Raw genomic sequence first — 22,767 nt, 5'->3', positions numbered from 1 at the left:
GTCGAGATGCATAATCAAGAAATTTGCTTGGAAAACCTATCTTTGTGAACGTAGCTTTTACAAAACCCCAGTCGAGACTATCAAAAGCCTTTTTGATATCTAATTTCATAGCCTTATTTGGATGTTTGGTAGGTGGTGAGGATCTGTTATGATGGAAAAGCTCTGCAACGATGGCAATATTATCATGGATTGCCCTGTTTGGTACAAATGCACTTTGAAACGGGCTTATAATGTGTTAGAACACTGCTCGGTCGAACTCGCAAGCGTTTTTATCTCAAGCTTGTTTGTCAAGTTTAATTTTCAAAACTAGAAGTCTTGATTTCTAGTCTACTTATAGCTATGTCTCGGATTAGGATAGAATATGTAGTTGAGCTTTAGACTCCACGGCGTTCATCGATTGAAGATGAAGAACTGCTAAGAGGATCTTGTGGAACTTCATCAACAAAAGGTATGTGGAGACTTGTACTCATCTATCACTCAGAAGTCTATTATATTCTATCTCTTATTGATACAAAAGTCGTATAGACTTTACATTATACACATTTCATATTTCGAGTTGAGTTTAACTCGCTTATATCTTTCTCGAAATATGTGTTGGTAAGCTTTTTGCTTTAACAACGTTCACCATTATTCTTGACGAAAGTCAAAATATGATTATGTGAAAATCACCTAGTAACATCTTACATGATTTGTGTGAGACAGTCAGGCTCGGAATGTTTCGTATTGATCATTTGATCACTTGAAAATTGCTTATAAGCTAATAGTTTGTGTGAGACAAATATTTTCATCTTCTAAGAATGTTTCAATGATTGAAATGGGAGTTAATAGCTAAAACCATGTCTGGATACATTACGGTTTGTGTACTTAGTGTACGAACTGTTTTGACGGAATTCAGGACCGGAAGTTTTCATACCCGTTCGCAAACTTATTCAACTGTTTAAGTCAGGGTACTTAAGTTTGCATACCCGTTCGCAAACTGATTTAACTGTTGAAGTCCGGGAACCAAGTTTGCGTACCCGTTCGCAAACGGTTTCAACTGAATTTGGTCTAGAGATAAAGTTTGCGTACCCATTTGTAAACTGTTGGCTTGTGACCAATGTCCGGAACTTAAGTTCGCATACCCGTTTGCAAACTTAAGTGGTACAAGTTCTTAAATCGGTTAAATATAATTTCATACTAATGAACAAATACATTAATAAATTAAGGAATGCAATCTTTGCAAATCGTGGCTAAAATGTTCATGAACTGATTCTTTTGAATCAATCCGATTTTGCTTCAATTGTGTCTTGTGTACTTCTATGAGAATATATAAACAATTGAACAACTCTATGAGTAACAAAATTAGATTCATTTAATTATCAATTGATCTATAAGTGTTAAGATGAACAAGGTTAAGAGAAAAGTGTTCATATGGCTAACTTCGTTTAACTGTTATGGATCCAACTCAATATACACGTTTAGGTACGGTTACCCATATCTAAATGAATGTATATTTCATTTGTGTGTAACAATCTAAATTACATCTAACGGTGGAAAGATATTAGACTGAATCTTAAATCAGGTTTCATCTAACGGTGAATATTGAATGCTTTGTTACCAAAGTAACATTGATTGCAAACCCTGATTTGAAGACTATATAAGGGAGAACTTTAGCAATTGGGAAACCTAATCCCCACACCTCAGTGTGATACTAGTTGCGACTAGAGTCGATTCTACTTTAACCTAGGTTTTTCTTATAACCATTATAGGTTAATGACTTAAAGACTTCATTGGAATTCTGAAGCCAGACCCAATTATTTTCTTTGTAGTTGCGTGCTCTGATCTTACTTTGTTCTATCGTATTGAGTACTATCTTCTCTAAGATTTTCTCGATATTTATCTCCGATAGGTAAGATATGAAAAAGTAGTCACAAATCTCTTCGTCTCATTCTTTGTGATTCCACAATAACTTGTTCTACTACCATAAAGTTAAGTTGTTGTGAGGTAATTGATATTTCTAGGCTGTTCTTCGAGAATATAAGACCGGATTATCAATTGGTTCCTGTTCACCTTGATTTATCAAAAGACGGAACAAAAACTTCGTAGGTATTTCTGTGGGAGACAGATTTATCTATTCTAATAGACCTTTCTGTGTGAGATAGATTTGTTTATCAAGTCCTCGACTTTAGGTCGTAGCAACTCTTAGTTGGGTGAGATCATCTAAGGGAATCAAGTGCGTAGAGTCCTGCTGGGATTCAGAAGCGTAAGGAACGCGACTGTACCTTAATCAGTTTGAGATTGGTTAGGGCTCAACTACATTCCAGTCCGAAGTTAACTTGTAGTAGGCTAGAGTCTGTAGCGGCTTAATAAAGTATGGTGTTCAAATCTGGACTAGGTCCCGGACTCCCGGGGTTTTTCTGCATTTGCGATTTCCTCGTTAACAAAATTTCTGGTGTCTGTGTTATTTCTTTTCCGCATTATATTTTCTATGTAATTGAAATATCACAGGTTGTGCGTAGTTCAATCACTTGGTAAATCCAACCTTTGGTCGTTGATTGAAATTGATTGACGCTTGGATATTAGTCTTTGGTACCATCCAAGTTATTTCTCATATTGATCCGGCTCACAGATTCCTGTTTGTTCGATTGCAGATTGATTTGAGAAATTGAGATATAACTCTTGGATATATTTTCCTTGATTGAGTCTGACTGTCTAGATGATTCTCTTGGAATTATATTGGAGTTAGTACATATAGATTGCCTAAACGAAATATTGGGTGTGGTTGTTAGACCCCCGTTTTTTCATAAAGAACTGAAGGATAGGTCTCAATCTTTTTACCAAGATTTTGGCTATCACTTTGTAGGCCACGTTACATAATCCAATTGGTCGGAAATGGGATGGACTAGTTAGGTTTGCACGTTTTGGTATGACGACGATGTTGGTGCCGTTTATTGGGTGTTGGAGATGGTTGTGCTTGAAGAAATGTTCCACCATAGCCCACAAATCTGTTCCATTGATATCTAGTAGTTCTTTATAGAATTTACCCATATATCCGTCTGGACCTTGGCGCTTGATCTGACCCAATGGATTTCATTGTTATCTCGAATTCCTCATAGCTGGAGTGGTGGTTAGCCTCCCACATTGGTTGGCCGTTAATCTTGGATGAATATCCTCGAATAAGTTCCAATATATTTTTGTTGATGGTGCCCTTTATTGATTATAAAAAAACCAACAATGATATCAGTTACTTCTTGAGGTGTTTGAGTCCAAGTACCTTGGTCCGTCATGAATTGATGAATATGGTTATGCCTTCTGTGAATCGAGTCTTGAGTGTGGAAGTATTTTGTGTTTAGGTTTCCCTGTTGCAACCATTGTATTCGAGAATGTTGTTTCAAGTACACTTCTTGGCAATGTGCGAAAACCAGATGTGTATTTCGAGCTTTCTGTTCTTTTTGTAGCCAAAACATCAATGAAGGGCCTGATAATATGGCACATTGGTGTTGTGCATGTTGGATCGAGTTTTCCGCTGCTTTGATAAGTAAAGGAAGATTCCCAAAAATTACTTTGGCCCATTGCCTCAGAGATGTGGCCTATATTGTAGCTTTCTTAGCAAGTTTAGCAGTGAGGATGGATATTGACTTTGGCTCCAGGATTCTACCACTGTGGTCTTGAAGTGTGGATGTAAGAACCACATGTGTTCCACTCTAAATGATGTAGTTCTTAACATGGTTATTGGTGCATGGTCTGAGGCGATACGAGGTGAATTTTTAATTAGTGCTCCAGGATGAGTATCAAGCCACAGCTGGTTGCATAACCCTCAATCAAGTCTTTCCATGATGAAAGCATCTCCAACTTGCCTATTGGACCATGAGAAAGGGTCTCCTTGAAATCCCAGATCAATGAGACCATTCAGATTAATCATATTTAGAAAGTGTTGAGTTTGTGACGTAGTGACAGGGTTGTCACCCTTTTTTTTCCTCTTGACATGTGATGTCATTGAAGTCTCCCATCAATAGCCATGTGAGGTTATGCTCAGGGATGATAGAGTTGAAGTTCATCCAAAAATCTTTTCTTGTCGGTGGTTGTGGAGTAGCATATATCCTAGTAACCAACCATGGATGGTTAGGGAAAGCAGACATTTGAGATTATAAATTTTTCTTCTCAACATTTTCTTCCTGCAAGGTTGGGAAAAATAATTTTACTAAAAGAGTACACGAATTATAAATTTTTGGAAATTGAGAAACGAATTTCTTCTTATCACATCTGGAGTGCCCTCACCGTTTTTTTTTTTTTTGTTCCGCATCGGTACATTTGTATGATCAAAGTTAATAGTACGAAAACGGCAAGATAACCCATCACTATCACGATGATGTATGTTACCCATTTCTTCACAAAATTCGGTGAAATTTTTGTTATAAAACGTGTTCCTCATTACTAGCAACCATTTATAGCGTACTGATTCATTTTCGTCCATTGTAAACTTGAACCGAAAACTTTATTGGAAGGTTTTTTTTTGTTGCGTACCGCTTGCCTTTTTAGATACAAATATGAATTTGGGAAATTTTGTGAAAGATTAGAGATGGTGTAGGATAGTGTAAAGAAAGTGTGATCGAAGTGAATGAGATATGAGTATTTCAGAAAATTCAAAAAAAGCCATTAGATCTAGTCACTAAGATATACAACAACTTAGTTTAAACTGCGCGTCTCTTATTTGGATCGCAATGGCAACCTCTCAAATTTGTTGGTTTGTTTATCTGTTTTTCACATTTACTCTTTCCATAATGGGAGCAAAATGGACAACATCTAAAAGTTGCCCATCCAATAGGAATGGACCTTGTATGTACAAAATATAGAATCCCAAAAGATTTATGGAAGGCAACCTGTCCATCGAGCCTAAACCCTACAAACCCCAAAAGATGGAAGGCAACCTTTCACAGCATGATTATCTTTTCCCCTATCATTCATATCCATGTTATTTTGGTTTGATATCTGGGAAGAGTGGGGAAAAGAATATATTGGCATTTGAAAATGCCAGAGACGATGGATGGGGTTGCACTTGAAACTATCACGTCCACAATACCTTTTTCTACCAAATCATATGAAAGTAGTGTGGACCATTTGGAAAAGAAAAGAATCAACAAGTCCGTCCGCAGCGGCAGACCGGTAATTTAGCCGGGAATAACAGCGAAGCGAAGTACTGTAATGGGTAATCAGATAAACTTAAAAACATTTATTTATGGTATTCTCTGTGGATCCCAAAGAGGGTTACTCCTAAAAACTGAAGCTGGATATGCCACTACTATACTGCTTGTTGCCGTGGAAAACAATTTGCCTTATGAAGATGGGAAATGTATATAGATATAGATGCAACAACAAAAAGTCATCAAGTTCTGCCTGAACAAGCAACAGCTACATCTGGACTCTCATAAAACGAGCTTAATTTTGTTACAGCAAGTGATTCTCCAAATAGTGAAGCTGTTGTTGATTTCAAGATCCGAACTTCGACGAAATCACCAACTTTTGCAAGCTGTTTCTCACTATTTTCATTGAAATGTGGGATTGGAACATTTTTGAAAATTACTCTATGACCTCTGTCACTCTTGCCAATGAGCTCTGTCTCTGGAGCTCGCTTGTTAGGTCCTTCAACTAATACAAGTTGGACGGTTCCAACTTGGGAGTCGTAGCACTGGCCAGTCGTTTCACGGAATGTCTGGATCATTTCAGCCAACCTTCTCTGCTTCACATCTTCGGGTACATCGTCAGTGTAATTTCTGTGGGCATGGGTTTTCTCTCTCATGCTATATGCAAACATGTATGCCATATCATAACCAACAGCTTTTAGGAGGCTTATTGTGTCAGCATGTTCTTCTTCTGTTTCTCCACAAAATCCTGTAAAGAGGTATAAATTCAAGTAAGATACCGAAAGGAAGCCCCACTTCAGCAACCAAAATAAGCTATCAGGTAGCTAAAGTCAATTTGTGTAGCATGGGCATCAGAGTGTGAAGTAAGCAAAATGCTAGTACGGTATATTGCTCTGACAGGCTCAAATGCATAGAAAAGAGACACTATCTGATGCTGAAAAATATGGATTTCCAAAAATGGTTCAAGGCTTCAGCATTTGGGTAAAGGAAACATTTACTGATAGAAAAGTAATATACAATTTGTTTGGTTCAAAAGCAAAATACAGGGATAAGAAAATCAGATGTGAAGTAGGAAACTCATATTACATAAAAAATGAAAACCCTTCATAAACCAAAAATCAAACTTAACAAATAAAGTAGCTGAGCCAGAACTCAGATTCCACACAGATTTCCCTACCATATAGCAAAAGGAATACAAAAGAATAAAATAGTTTCCATGTCCTGATTTTGAAGAATCACCAAAGAAATCCAGTATCAGAAGTCAACTAGTTCAAGGGTTCTAATAAGTACAGTCATGGCCTACACACTTTTTCTGATTGAGTAAATACCAACAAATACGGTCTAGAAAAAAAGGTAGGTGGCTACAAAAGTGACGTGGTTGAGAATTGTGTATAAGCAGATCAGTTAGTGTTATACGAGAGACTAGTTCAATGAAATTCTCTATAACTGTGTTGTATAACTTCAATGAAGGTTCAGAGACAGTGTTTGAATCTATGGTGCACATAGTGCAGATTTATTAAATGGCCGCTAAGAAAGTCATAAGACAACTGAGATATGACTACGAAAAAATTCTAGTGGGATATTAATTCTTACCACATATGAAATCACTGCTAATCCCAACATCAGGTACGATACGCCGAATTTTTTGCACGAGATCTAAGTATGCTTCTCTGGTGTATCCCCGGCGCATTCTTTCAAGTGCTGTTGTACTCCCTGTTTGAGCAGGCAAATGGATGCTCTTGCAAATATTATGCCTGTCTCGCATTAAATACAGAAATTCATCTGGGAAATCTTTGGGATGTGGAGACGTATATCTGAATCGAATCTCAGGGAACTCTATTGACAGTCTATCCAAAAGATCAGCAAAGCGCAATCCCGTCTTCTTGACCTTGCACCTGCTGGAAAACCCCTCACTTAATGCCCATGTAGCGTCTGGTTCAGCATCACTTTCAAGGCCAGAAGCATCATTGTAGCTATTCACATTCTGACCAAGAAGCATTATCTCCTTCACCCCCTCATTCAAAAGCTCGCCTACCTCTCTCATGATCGATTCTACAGGACGGGATCTCTCTCTGCCTCTAGTGAAAGGCACAATGCAAAACGAGCACATATTATTGCAACCCCTCATCACAGACACAAATGCAGAAATTGAGTTCTTTGCAACTCTAACAGGACTAATATCAGCATAAGTTTCTTCAAGGGAAAGAAGAGTGTTAATCCCCTTTTGACCATAATCAACCTCTTCTAATAAACGCGGCAAATCCCTATAAGCATCAGGTCCGCAAACGACATCAACCATCTTATCTGAATCAAGTATCTTATCTTTCAACCTCTCCGCCATACACCCTAACACAACTACTTTAGGAGGATGCTTTGACAGAGACCTTCCAGTAGCAACATTTCCCTTCCATTGTCGCTTAAGAAACCAGAAATAGTTAAGCCTCTGCCACACTTTCTGCTCAGCATTGTCCCTAATTGCACAAGTATTGATAAAAATGACTTCTGCACTCTCGGGTTCTGCTACAATTTCATCGTATCCAGATTTCTTCATAATTGCTAAGACGATTTCCATATCATTAATATTCATTTGACACCCATATGTCTCATGGTATATACGACCCCTCGGTAGAACTTCTGAGGTAGATACTGGAGTAACTGGACTACAAATAGTGCAGATAAAAAATAAATTAGGCAATAATTTTGAACCCTAAGTGATTAATCAGAAGAAAAAATCAGCTAAATGTAACATATTCAACCAATAAAACCCTAGCTACTTACAGTGCAGCTGGTTGAACATCTGAAGCAGCAGCTACGGCACGAGACATGAAATCATGGAGAGTCGGACCATTTTTGATGTTGCTATTGGAGGTGGAAGAAGAAGAAGGTTGGAGTTGTGAGAAGTTTCGGGGAAAATTTAGAGAAGAAGTACATCTGAGTGTTCGAAGAGGAGAATAAGAAGGGTTAAAATGGGATTTGTTTGAGAGGAAACAGAGATTCAGATAACGATATTTCTGGATTTTGATGAAGATTGATGAATGTGGTTGGTTTAGAAGAGATGAGAAGGAGGAAACGGAGGAAGCCATGAGAAGAGAAGTGAGAATTCAGAGCAAGAAATGGATAGGGCAACAGAGATGGACGGTTTTTCACCTTGTTCCAGTTCTCCGTCGCAACCTCAATCTAAGGCCTGGGTCATACTTTGGGATTTAGCTTACTTCCGTATCAAACAAAGTAAGCTTTGGCCCATTGGGGGACTGGACTACTCTAACAACGTTCAAGTTATAAGGAAGCTTTTCATTAATGTAAATTCGAGGTTACAATGAGTTTAAGATCAAAAAATAAGAGAATACAACGTAACAAGAACATATCGTAAAAGTACAATACCGAAAAATCCGATAAGAGAAAGAGAAGGATTACGGGAGTAAGACAAATACAAGTATGAATAAGATCCGATTAAATCGGAGGAAGAATGGTTTTTCTCGGAAGTAAATCCCAACCATTTAGTTTGTTTACCTTCTTTAGAAATACATGTGCAAAATAGGAGTGATTTTCTCAAATCTCTTGTAACTAGTGATGAAGTTTCCGTCGTCAAAGAAATCACCGATGAAGATGAAGATTTCTTTGTTGGAGAGCATCACTATCGATCTTAGAACCCAACCCAATAACCAAGAACCGCTATTAAAGCGAAGATAAACCTCAAAAGAGTAGATAAAACCACCATAATGGTGTAGATAAGTAGAAAACATAATAAAAATTAAATTAAAAATTACTAACTAACCTAGAAAACAAGAAATAGTGAAGAAATTTGCTCAGATCCGGTCCAAAATGGACCGATATGAGCAAAGAAAGGTTGTTGTTGTTGGGTTTTTTGATGAAGAAGAAGGAGTGAGAAAGAAGGGAAAAAAGAGGAAAAAGTAAATTTGAGTTTTTGGAGAGTTGTGGCAAGAAACTTAGATTACACGGTAATTCACTTCCAGGAATTGGATTCCTGGAATGAGATTACTTTCCATCGTTCCGTTTATAGGAAAAAGAACATAAAATTCGGAAGTGTCGAATCCGATTTCGAGATCTTTGGTGCTGTCCGGTTGGTGGAATTGAGCTCATTCCATAGGAATGGAATTCCTTAGGTCCCAATTCCCCGAACAGAACGCGCTGTAAAAAAGAATTCAATTTTTAGGAAATGGGATAAAATATCTAAGTAATTTTTATTTTTTAACCAAGTAATTTTTAGAATTTTTCTTGGTCAAATTGTCAACATATGGCAATAAAAAAATACTATGTAATTTAGACAGAGCAGGTTTTAATATGGATCGATTATAACTTTATTGTGAATGGGGTACAGGTGGGCTTAATTAAGGGTGGTGTATGTTCATTCTCCTTTGTTAGGTGGTTGTATCGTGTTAGAGCATAGCTCGGTTGAACCCACCAAGCGTTGGTATGTCAAGTTTGGTTGTCATATTTTAGTGAATCAAAACTCATCTAACAGTCGCTTGATTATGTACTAGAGACAACTTCGTATAGGTTATGTTAGAGCATTACTCGGTCGAAATCACATGTGTTGCTATCTCAAGCATGTTTGTCAATGTTAGTGATCAAAACTATAAGTCTTGATTTCTAGTCTATTATAGCTAAGTCTCGGACTAGGATAGAAAGTGTAGTTGAGCTCAAGGACTTCATGGAGATTCATCATACAAGTAGAAGAACTACTCAAGGAACCGGTGGAACTTCTCGACAAAAAGGTATGTGAATACTTGAACTTATCTGTCACTCAAAAGTCTATCTACTCTATCTCCTACTTCTTGAGACAAAAAGTCGTATGCTATATATATAAACTTAGATTATACACATTTGGTATTTCGAGCCGAGTATACCTCGCCTATCTATATATCTCGAAATATGTGCTGGTAAGCTTTTCGCTTCGACCAAGTTTATCTTTACCTAGTGACGAAAGTCATGATATGTTTCAATCATCTTGAAAATTGCTTTGACGAGAAATGATGTAACAACTATATAACGTCCTCTAAGAATGTTTCAATAATTGAAATGAGAGTTTAGATTACATAACCAATAATGGACATAAGAATTGTTGTGGAAACACATATATGCATAAGTCCTATTCCTTGAGCCAAAGTTTGCGAACTTTGTCGATCAAGAGAAACCGGAAGAATGGCTTGTTGCCAAGTCCGCGAACTGCCGAACTTCTCATCCCGAGAAATTCTGCTGGAGTTGACAAACTAGTTGCGTGAGTACCAGACCGCGAACCCAGTCCGCGAACCGGCGGAAGGTCTCTTGCCAAGATTTTCTACTGGAGTTTGTAAACTCTGCCGGTTGCTTAAGTACGCAAACCTAGTGTGCGAACTTAAGAAGGTTATATATCTGAAGATGATTTCTGAACTTAAACTTTAAAATGACTAAGGAATGCAGTTTGCAAACCGTGGCCATAAAAGTTCATGAACCGATTCAAGTGAATCAAATCATCTTTGCTTCAATTGTGTCTTGTGTAGTTACATAAGATTTCCTTGCAATTGAACAACTCTCTAACTAGTTCATTTGAGTCATTTGAACTAGTTATGGTGAAGAAGAACATGGTTGATATGAAATGCTCATATGGATAACCTTTTGGTTAACTGTTGTTGAACCAACAATGTACACATTTGGGTACGGTTAACAAACCTAGAAGCGTGCAGTTCATTTGTGTATAACAAGCTAAGTTTTCGATCTAACGGTTGAGAAATATTAGCTTGAATCTAAATCAGGTTTTCATCTAACGGTGAATATTGATTGCTTTGTTACCAAGGCAAAATTCTGATTTGAAAGACTATATAGAGGAGACATCTAGTATTGTGCAAAACTAATCCCCACACCTTACTTGTGATACTAGTTTGCGTACTAGAATCGGTTCTCCTTTAACCTTTGGTTTTCTTCTTCTAAAACCAGGTTAACGATTTAAAGACTTCATTGGGATTGTGAAGCCAGATCGATACTACTTTTATCGTAGTTGTGTGATTTGATCTTGCATCTTCTATCATACGAGTACAGTCAGATTGATTGGATTGAGATTTGATATCTCCGATAGGAAGATATAAAAATTAATCACAAACATCTTCGTCTCATTGTTTGTGATTCCACAACATCTTATTTCGCTACCATACGATTAAGATTGTTGTGAGGTGATTGATTAATCTAGGTTGTTCTTCGGGAATATAAGACCGGATTATCAATTGGTTCCTGTTCACCTTGATTATTATCAAAAGACGGAACAAAAACTTTAGGTTTTTTCTGTGGGAGACAGATTGATCATTTGATAGACTTGTCTGTGTGAGACAGATTTGTTTATTCTCAAAGCCTGCGATTTTGGGTCGTAGCAACTCTTAGTTGTGGGTGAGATCAGCTAGAATCCCGCTCCTTATATGTAAGTCTTCAACATGTATATAAAATTTGCTCATTATGTGTCACTTTACTTGGATATGAAATCTCCTCTTTTCTTGTATTGTTGCTTGTAAACCTCAAACGTCTTCAACTTTCCTTGTAGATTTTGATGTCGCTCCGCTTGTTGATGATGATGTGTTTCTATGGACCTGTTGTTGGCGAGAGAGAGAATGGTGCTAACTGCAAATCAAACTACAAGAAGGTGGTTTTCATCTATAGACGTCACCCTCATGATTGACAAAATTAGCACTCAAGAGATCAAAGAGTAGTGCTTCTATTGATGGGAAGTTGGGTAGCTCACCATTCTACCCGGAATTAACGTACGGTGACACACACTCAAAAGAAAGCTCTTTAGTCAGCTATAAAGAAAATTTGGTCTGGTGCCTCAGTTGATATGAAAATAGGTAGTCTCCACTAATTATTGATCAACAACTCTAATAATGCATTTCTCCCTGCTCCTAATTTGAATCACCGTCATGATTAAATCCATTATTTAAAACTCCAATTTGTAAGAAATCCGAACGTAGCTCCCTAACACTTCCAACTTCAGTTATGTCGGTCAGAATTCTCTATGTAAACATACCTAGAAATATGCTAGTGACTCTAAAATCTCTAAAAGTTGGAGGTTTTATGCAAAAATTTTGAAAATTTTCACTCCAAAAGCTAACTATATGCAAAATACTCCCCCCACACTTGAACTTTACATTGTCCTCAATGTAATTGACTCATCCTAAGTAAAATCAAGGTGGGAAAGCAAAATATGAAATGAAAAGCTAAGAAAAATAAAATACAAAATATAGAGATACAAAACCGATGCGTTGCCTCCCATTTATCGCTTAGTTTTACGTCCTCAGCCTGACTTAGCATTCTCCAAATTACTCCTCCAGAGGGAGCAAATCACGAAGCTCAATCTCATCAACATCCACTGTAGTGAAGTTCTCGTAGTATGGCTTCAGTCTATGGCCGTTGATCTTGTAAACTTTCCCAGTTTTAGGACTAGTTATTTCAACTGCACCATGAGGAAAAACATTAGTAACAACAAATGGTCCCACCCATCGGGACCTTAGCTTGACGGAAAATAACTTAAGACGAGAATTAAATAAAAGAACTTTTTGTCCCACAACAAAACTTTTTCGAGAAATCATTTTGTCGTGGAATAACTTCGTCTTTTCCTTGTATATACGAGAGCTCTCATAAGCATCATTACGTATTTCCTCTAGCTCATTGATTTGTAGCTTCCTTTGTTTCCTAGCTTCATCATACTCCATGTTGTACATCTTTACCGCCCAAAAATCCTTATGCTCAGGTTCAACTGGGAGATGACAAGCTTTTCCATAAACCAACCGATATGGAGACATACTAATTGGTGTTTTGTACGTTGTTCTATACGCCCAAAGTACATCATTAAGCCTGAAGCTCCAATCTTCTCTTGTAGTATTGACAGTTTTCTCCAGAATGGACTTGATTTCACGATTTGAAATTTCAGCTTTCCCACTAGTTTGTGGGTGATACGGCGTGCCAACCTTGTGAATAATGTTGTACTTCTTGAGGAAAGCATGGAAGGATTTCTTAAAGTGCGAGCCTCCATCACTGATAACCACTCTTGGTGTACCATGTCTAGAGAAAATATATTCCTTCACAAACTCACAAACAACTTGAGAATCATTAGTAGGGGTGGCTTTAGATTCCACCAATTTCGAAACATAATCCACAACAAGAAGTATATAATATTTTCCATTCGATTTAACAAAAGGGCCCATAAAATCAATACCCCACACATCGAAAATCTCAACATGAAGAATCGGTGTGAGTGGCGTTTGATTTCGAGCACCTAGATTGCCCGTTCGTTGACATCTATCACAAGATTTGCAAAAAGAAAATGCATCCTCAAATAGGGTAGGCCAATAAAAGCCACTCTCAATCACTTTGAGAGCGGTACTTTTAGAACCAAAGTGACCACCACAAGCATAAGAATGACAAAAAGACAGAATTGATTGAAATTCAGAGTTTGGTACGCACCTACGGATAATCTGATCAGGACAATATTTCCACAAGTAGGGCTCATCCCACACATACTGTTTGGCTATTTTCTTAAGCTTTAACTTTTAAAAATTAGACACCGTACTGTAGCGGATCCACAAAACTCGTACATGATAGAGAACAAAAGTCGGCGGAGTTTATCCTGCTGATAATTGAGTGCATCGCGATGTATTCTAATAGCGTGTGTATGGCTTCTGATCCGTTCGATCCTCTGAGTAACCATTTGTATCTTCATCTGCACCGTCGACCTATCCAGCTACAGTTAGCCGCGTTAGACCAAATCATTTTTTTCTCCAAAACGCGTCGACAATCTGCAGAACTACTGCAGTCAGGCTCCACCACGTGCTCGCTTTTTCTTTTCTTCTGATTTGTACGGGTTTAAACTTCAGAAGTGGGTCCCTGGATGACGTCATCTAACAACTCCATTCTTCATTACTCCTTGTCAATCACCGTTAATGGCAGCAACCTATTCTTATTTCATCGTCGATCAACGCTGGTAACTTCATCACTCTGTTTCGCAAACTCGATCTCCATCAATCATCACCGAGCCATTTTCATTCGCTGTCTTTGTTCAGCTCCAGTTATTCTGTCAAACTCGAGCTCTCGATTTCTGGTCACGATGGCAACAAGCTCCATCTTCCCTCTGTTCTTTCGATCAAAGCTCCACCCGAGGCCAACTCGATCTCTCGATCTCTTCCATCATCACAATCTCATCATTTCTTCCAACAGACCCTCTCCATTAATGGCCGATAATGGCAGCAGTCAGTGACAGAGCCAAGACATTTGGACTCTGGGGTCAATTTTTTTTCCCTGATAGCAACAAAAAAAATATATTTTTAGTCGCATTTCACTTTTAGTACAAGTGCTCCTGGAGTTTTATTAACTCCATTAATACATCAGAAGCCATCTCATCGTCTTTTATGAGAGTATGTTTTTAGGTTCGAATATACCGCATTAACCTTCCAACCATATTTTAGGTTCCATAATGTCTTAGTTCAGAAGTAAATTCAGCTAGCTCGGATGCTCGGAAACATCGTAAGAGAAGTGGATTGGATAAGTGTTTATGAATATACATATTGTAAATTCGAATAGAAAACAAAATTGTTGAGATGGATGAGTTCCGATGCTCTTACTCTGGCCTCATGGAGTATCGCATTTTTGAATCAACTACAGAAAAAAAGAACGATAATTTGCTTGTTATCTTTTAAATTGCCATAGTTTTTATAATCACAATTAGCAACAAAAAGTTTAAGATCAACTAAAGAAAGTTTTTCTAATCTCAACTACAGAATATATCATTTTATATCAATGAGTTAGTTTGACCCTTTGACCCCATTAGCAACAAAAGATTGTTTGACCCCATTATAATCTCAATTTTTCAATCATATTTACCCCACAGGATGCAATATTTACGAACAAACCAAGCCTAATCTAACCAAATTTCAAAAATCAGTGGGGTCGACGGACCCCATTTGTCTCTTACTTCCTCCGTCCCTGACAGCAGTTCATCATTATTGTCTCGCCTGATTTCTCCCCAAACTCGATCACCACTGATTTATGGAAATCAGTCACTTACCCAAGCTTTGTCTCACCTTCAGAAACCAAATGATGCTCTCAGAAACTCGAATATCTCTTATTCAAAATCCACCATTATCTTGATCATCAAGTTCTGACTGCCATTCCATGTGTTTTGTTTACCAATAGGGAAGAAGGAGTGCCCTGAGTAATAAGGTAGAGGTCTTCAGTAATATTTGAATTCTGGCTTCCCTTTTTGTAAAAGACGTGACTGCTTTTAGCAGTTTCTTTGAAAGATGACTGCCCCTTAACAGGAGGGTGTCCCTTAGCTATCTTCATTCACTTGTCATTCCTGGAAGACTGACAGTTTAGTTCCAGCTTCATTCTTCTTTCGCCCATAAATTCTTCATACGATGTCGAAATGACTCCGTTCTTGCGCCATTGCCTTCGTCTTCTCGTTCTCTACAAAATGAGTTCAATTTGGTCTTTGGCCCTTCTCCACTTGTAGCTATCTTCTTTTATTGCATAATTAAGTGTTGTTTCACTTCTTTTGGATCATTTAACTAACAAAACACAAATAAGAGAAAACAAGCGTAATATACAATAATTTGCAAGAAAACCAACAAATACTAGCATGGAATTGACACCAAATATATATGAAATATGCACTTATCAAGCCACAACACTAATACCAACTCCCTAGATTCAACAACCACAAGCTTTAAAAGAACTATTCTCGAGAGATTTAATCTCGAATCGCAGAAGATGAATCGACAGAGAGGAGGAGAAGACGAATAGGGAAGAAGAAAGAAAGAGAAAGAAAGAAAATAAGAGAATGAATTCTCCTCGACACGATTTGGTGGAGATAAGGCCAACGAAAATTATAAAGGCACCCATTGAATTGAAAAGGGCAGCCAAGCAGTTGAGATACAAAATGACTATTTTTTCCCTTCATACAAATCTGATGATATCTTCTTCGTCCGGTATCCGATTGACACGTTCGAGTAGTCCACCTCGTATAACTTTTCGAGTTCTATCTAGCGGTACAAATTTCGATTCTAGATCGTTGTTAGATTAATTTCTATTAATTATGGTTCGTCTCTAATTAGTCGAGTTATTAGCGGTTAATTCGTCTCTTGACTGGTCTAATAGCGTTGACGTGCTTGAGGGACTTTACATTCTCCCCACCTTATATAATTTTCGTCATCGAGAATCGATCCATCCTCTTGAATCTTCAAAATTCCCCATCTCGACTAAATGCAAGTACTGCTCATACTTACAAACGCGCGAAAGGATAACTCATTTAAAATGAGTTCGAAACAACAAGAAAAGAAACACAAACATATATGGCTTTCTACAACTAGAATTTTATAATTTGTAGCTCTAAGTTCAAAATACTAATTTTTCTATTTCATAATAAAAATTGTCTCTATGCTCACTACGGTAAATTTGATTCTAACAGATAAGTATGTCTAAGCTCTTCACGCTAAGATTATAATTTAATATTTAGTAATTTATTAATTTGAGGTAGTTCTATATTTGTTATACATTTATTCATATAGCTAATCCAAATTTGATTTCACGTAAATCTATAATATCAAATATTTAACTTACTATTATACTATATATAAATTATCCAAATATTATCTACTTTTAAATTTGCTAGTAACATAATTATTGAAATACTATTATCAGCAGTACTAATCTCCATATCTTTATTATCATCGTTATTAGTTTTTTGATAGTTCAGTTGATAACTAAATCTTAATTTTCTAAATATAACTCTACATTCACGTAAAGATTAATATAATTGATTTTATTTATTCATATCGAGTTTGTATACTATTTCTTGTTAAATATTAACACTGATAACTTATCATTATTTCAATTTAAGTCTGCGTAAAATTGTAATGTATTTTAATAGTCCTTAGATATTTCTATTAATTTAAAGTATCATATTAACATACAAATTTATTTTCTTTCAAGTCTATTATTGTACTAAGCATCCATATACTATTACTACTTCCTCGTGTATGTTTGTTTAATTTTGATGATCTACTAAATCAACTATTGAACTAAAGAAAATTTGGTTATAAGATTACTAAGAATTTTAGTCTTTTTAATTTATGCAATATATCCGCACGTTCTTAGGTCTAATCTAATAAGTCTTATATTATCTATCTGGTTTCAATGCACAATGTATTTTTATTTTATTTTTTTTAGTTTACAAAATCTGAATTACTAATAAATTTTTTTTAGCTACTTGATTCTAATTATTACTTTAATCATTAAATATTTACTAATGAGATTTTAATTAGATAAAATTCATTACAGTACTATTTGATAAGTGTTAATATTACTTTTGTTATGATTATTAGTGATCCCTTTATCATGTATTATTATTAACACTAATGGTCTAACTTCTTAATTACTTTCATAATTTAACTTCATTTCTAATTTAATAGATTAATGGTTCTAAATACAAGAGAATGTATTCTATTAGTTTCTAAGCAAAATTTGGGATCTAACAGTTCACTAATAGAAGCAAGTCTTCATAATATGAATAGTAATCCATGCTTGTAGTTGGCATGTCCAGGTTAGCAAGACCCGACGATGGTTTCCTACGAACAAAGACAACACAAACACACCAGAATTACAAACCTCACTATTCTCCAGTGCTAGATTATTTAGGTGTTAAATAATTAAGACTAACTAATCTTTATTTCTCTATTGAAATTTCTAAACTATCATGTAACTGGTTTCATCCTACAGTTTTTATTTCATAAATATATACACACAAAACAAGAAGCAAGCAATCATCATGCTGAACAAAACAGTCAATCAATTCAAAAATATTTTAGTTCTTGGTTGTTTTTAGTGATTAAGATTTATCTCACAAACCCAACTCAGTACTAAACTAGTCTTACAATCTATCTGTCACTGGCTAATCCTGTTGTCGCTCATGTAAGATCTAATAGTGAGCTCTGATACCAAGTTTGTAACGCCCCAAAATTAAGCTACTTATTAATCTAAGAGATCAAATATATAATGAGGCATTAAGGCTCTAAATCCTATAATTAAATTCCAAATTAGAAATCTGATACAAAACTCAACCCAAAACTAAACCCGTCACTCAAGCAAATGTAAATGAAGAATCTCTCAAGTTTTATCAATAAAATAATGTATTTGTGAGTTACAACAGAGTGTACATATCTAAAGTGATTCATATGATTCGTATCAACGTAAATCTTTAAGTTAAGAAAACGAACATCTTCACGAGCACCAACTCTTCTGATAACTGAAAAAACTGAAGTGAGAACGAGTGCACATCATCCCAAAAAGGGGGCTCAGTGGATACCTTTATAACATTCAAGTAATCACTAACATACTTCACAATTATACTAGAGAAAATATTTGTACATCACTTACACACAACACAAAGCAGAAGATTACTCCAACTTACCTCCCCAGATATTGTGTCCATTTACAATATCTATAAAAGATCCACCACCGGACGGATCTACGGAGATGAAATAAAGTAACCTAAAAATGTGTCATCCCAACCTCGTCTCACTTAATGAAGGAGACGATGCTAGAATAACTCCAGTCTCAAATGATAGCACGAATCCGGGTACCATATGATATTTTCGTGGAATGCGTACTCCTCATAAATTCTGATGCCACCATCTAAGTCTAAAATATATAAGAAGGTTTGATTACTATGACTCGACCCCGCACAACAGGTTCCCAATAGGTCCCATCCTACCAGGAACCTAGAATTTCTTCCTGAGCCGAGATCATAGTAACCCAGTCGAAATACTAAGACTGAACAATCAAGCATGATATGAAAACGACCAATCTCCCCACATATATTCGATAGCTGGGGGACTATTATTCTCCGCTACCCAGTGATACCCTGATGTGTCCCGCATGTATCCTCAAGGCAGAGCGTCATTCCCCCTATAATAAAATAGGTATAAAATAGTAATATCAACCCACAACTGCCATCGGACAACTTCTAGGGTCTATGTAATCTATAGGTTGCTTTGACCTATAGTAATATTGGGTACCGATCTTCACCTACGTACTAGTGCGCGACCTTCCCAACGTGTAAACGCTTAGCGAGAATCCGTGGAGAACACAGACAATCCTCGCGAGGAGACTAACCAATGCATATATGCAACACTCATTCAATTGCACTCAAACATGTATTGCAGAACATATAGTTATATTCAAACCTTCTCAAAAATAATAAGACACTTCATGCTCGTCATAAAAAGTAACTTAATGATTATAAGAGAGTTACAAGAGTTCCGACCTGTTCTGAAGACAAGCCTCGCCTACCTCAAGATTCTCAATCCACTGGTTAATCCTTTGAGTCGATCGTTGTTAATAACGACTAACTGTTAATCACATAAGCACTATAAGAATTAGCCAAAAGGCTCATACAATGCTCAAATCATAATCTCGTACAATTCTCTAATTATAGGTTAAGTGAACTATCTAATGGTTCTAAGCCCATTAATGGTTCTAGACCTTTCATTCTCTATCTTTAGCATATCAAAGGTTTACTAATCCAATTAGATTGGTTCTATAGTCCATTAGATATGTCTTATGAATATCTACAACTTTGTAGAAGGAATCAAAGGCTAGTTCGGACCATAAAGGGTCCAAAGTATCAAACTACGAAAGGTAGGCCTAAGCCCAAGTCCACTAACCCGGCTCATTAATCTAAGGCCTGGTCCAACTGGGTTAACTGACGGTCAATAATGGTCACTGGGTCAACTGACAGTTAACGTCCAAGGTCAGGTCAACAGGTCAAGGTCTGGTTAACCGGTCAAGGTCAAGTGAATGGGTTAACTCGGTCAAGGTCTACTAAGTCTGCTCTGAGTCGAACTGATTCAACTCATTCAGTTACACTGAGTCAGCTGAGCTGACTGGCTGACTAACATGCAAGAACCTTACACAGAAAACCATTCTGCTTGCACATTCATCTACAACTCTTACACCAATTCTAACTATTATCTTGATTACATACTCATTACACTCTCAACTTCAAACACTAAACACACTGCAAATCCATTCCCCCTTAACTCAGATTAATACTACATCTTCAACCCAACAACACAATCTCCTGCTCATTTATATTCCAACAGTTGTAGTAACACAATGACTGCCTCAACTCATCTCAGTTCAACATCACTACCTCGGATCCAATCTCTTCACTAGCTCCATTTACTACAGCTACAAATTCCATTACAACACTAACATAATTGGTTCAACTATACTTCAATCATTGCTTTCATCAACTCTTCATATTCTTAACCAACAACATCAGTTCATTTCATCTTGTCCTCCACTGCAAATCTCATTATTCACAGTTCCTTACCTCATGACTCGAACCCAATTGCAGCCATCAGCTTCAACAACCAACAACACCAATGTCGTCGATCACTTCAGTTCAACTCATTTTTGTTGCAATATCATTTCCACTATCACTACCATAATCTCTTCCACGGATTCTTCCCTGTCTAACATTCATCTAATTCCATATCAACAAAACTCTGAGCTTCATAAGAACCAGTTCCATAACATACCTCCAACACCATTAACAGTCATTCAATCAACCTTTTGTCACTTCATTACAACTCATCTCTTTCCACTTCAATTTCTTCACCAAAAGTGCTCTGTAATACAATCCTTTATCTACTCAACAACACCCATCCTCATCATCCTCTGGTCACCGACTTCTAATTTTTAATCACCAACAACAGCCCTAATTTACCAACTCATCATCCTTCCCAAAAACTGTTCACTTGATTCCCCAATTATGAACTCAAACTTTGATTTCTAATTCTTCATCGTAAAACCCTAAATCAATAACTCAACTTCAACCACCACTTCTCAGTTCATCATTCTTATCTGAGATACCTATTTCAGAAATCCTAATCTTCATCCTCAGTTCGTTGAAACCCTAACCTTTAAAACTGATTTCCTAGAGAAACTAAAATTAAACCTAAACAATCTTCTCTACCTTAATCAAAAACAAACCCATGAAACATAACACCGAAACAATCCCAATTTCATAAAGGAAATCAATCAAAATTGAAAGCTTAAATTAAATCTTCAATTTACCTTTTCTTCCCTATAAATCGAGAATTGAACACCAACTCTTCTTCTTTGCTCTCGATGCACAAAACCCACCTTCAATTAGTTGATTTCATACTTAATTCCATATAATTCTTCAATCAAACTTCATCTTTCAGAAACCCTAACTTCGATCTACAACAGCATCAAGTTTTTCTCCGCCTAAGCTTAATCAGCCACAACACTAATACCAACTCCCTAGATTCAACAACCACAAGCTTTAAAAGAACTATTCTCGAGAGATTTAATCTCGAATCGCAGAAGATGAATCGACAGAGAGGAGGAGAAGACGAATAGGGAAGAAGAAAGAAAGAGAAAGAAAGAAAATAAGAGAATGAATTCTCCTCGACACGATTTGGTGGAGATAAGGCCAACGAAAATTATAAAGGCACCCATTGAATTGAAAAGGTCAGCCAAGCAGTTGAGATACAAAATGACTATTTTTTCCCTTCATACAAATCTGATGATATCTTCTTCGTCCGGTATCCGATTGACACGTTCGAGTAGTCCACCTCGTATAACTTTTCGAGTTCTATCTAGCGGTACAAATTTCGATTCTAGATCGTTGTTAGATTAATTTCTATTAATTATGGTTCGTCTCAAATTAGTCGAGTTATTAGCGGTTAATTCGTCTCTTGACTAGTCTAATAGCATTGACGTGCTTGAGAGCCTTTACATCTATAAATACCCAAGTTCGCATTTCTAGCAAACTATCCTAAGAGCCAGGCAAACTTCATCTTTTTTTTGTTTCTGGTGGAGCCGTCTATCCGGAGAGGAAAGTACCCTAATTAGGCAAAATCTCTTATGACCGTTCGTTTAAAGACTTCTGTGGGATCAAGAAGCTCTACAAGTACCATTGGTGGGAAACTAGATAATTTTAGTTTATTTTAGTTTTTGATTGATTTAATCGACTAACGGCTGTTGAACTTTGATTGCACCTAGTTTGTTTATTCTTGAGAATCTTCTCTTCTGATATTAGATTCACTCAAACTAGATCGAAGTATCGACGAGATCTTTAGAACTGTTTGTAGATCTAAAGACGTCTTGTGATAACCCATTTTTAACAGACTCCGTTCTGTGTGTAATTGATCACAAGAGATTCAAGTGGTGTTGTGCAGGTGTTTATTGAAGATTAAAGAAGATTTGAAGACAAAGAAAATTTCTTATTTGGTTTCTATATCTTTGGGTGTGCAGAAACCTTGATCGGCTGGGATCCAACTAGAATCGGATTTATTTGATTGCTTAGTTATGTAAGATCGCCATCACCTTATAGTTTCTTGTTTGATTTTATATTAATTGATTGCAAATATAAACTCTGCTACTTCGGTAGTTGTTGGATAAATTGATCTAACTAGACAAAGGAGTTTATTAGTTAAACGAAAGAGCCTTTGCATATGACTTGAGATATCTTCATCTGAAAGAATCAAGAGAGTTGTTACCAAACATATTTGTTGTTCCTTTAATGTTTGGAATACGATCCAGAGGAATTGTTCCAGTGCATGCACTTATTGAATGTCGG

General features: G+C 36.7%; 1 protein-coding gene and 1 long non-coding RNA gene across 2 annotated transcripts; both read right to left on the bottom strand.

Moving 5' to 3' along the window:
* Positions 1-5,306: 5,306 nt before the first annotated feature.
* Positions 5,307-8,273, bottom strand: LOC113288781 (CDK5RAP1-like protein). The gene is made up of 3 exons (XM_026537901.1): positions 7,899-8,273; positions 6,714-7,780; positions 5,307-5,868 (listed from the first exon to the last, which is right to left on the bottom strand). The coding sequence occupies exons 1-3, from the start codon at positions 8,201-8,203 to the stop codon at positions 5,363-5,365; spliced, it is 1,878 nt and encodes a 625-aa protein (XP_026393686.1). The 5' UTR covers positions 8,204-8,273; the 3' UTR covers positions 5,307-5,362.
* Positions 8,274-14,922: 6,649 nt separating this feature from the next.
* Positions 14,923-21,575, bottom strand: LOC113288774. Its single transcript, XR_003330703.1, has 3 exons — positions 21,237-21,575; positions 19,420-19,504; positions 14,923-15,664 (listed from the first exon to the last, which is right to left on the bottom strand). It is a non-coding gene; the product is annotated as an uncharacterized LOC113288774 (long non-coding RNA).
* Between the last annotated feature and the right edge of the window lie 1,192 nt (positions 21,576-22,767).

The sequence above is a fragment of the Papaver somniferum genome, chromosome 1 (genome assembly GCF_003573695.1).
Source record: "Papaver somniferum cultivar HN1 chromosome 1, ASM357369v1, whole genome shotgun sequence".
Lineage (NCBI taxonomy): Eukaryota > Viridiplantae > Streptophyta > Magnoliopsida > Ranunculales > Papaveraceae > Papaver > Papaver somniferum.
This window is presented reverse-complemented; position numbering and strand designations above follow the sequence as displayed.

Bases quoted from the DNA above. Each gene is read 5' to 3' on its own strand.
- LOC113288781 (XM_026537901.1), bottom strand. From the start codon at position 8,203: ATGGCTTCCTCCGTTTCCTCCTTCTCATCTCTTCTAAACCAACCACAT. The intron at 7,781-7,898 runs GTAAGTAGCTAG...CACTATTTGTAG, and splicing joins GATGTTCAACCAGCTGCACT to TCCAGTTACTCCAGTATCTA. The intron at 5,869-6,713 runs GTAAGAATTAAT...ACCTCTTTACAG, and splicing joins TAGCAGTGATTTCATATGTG to GATTTTGTGGAGAAACAGAA.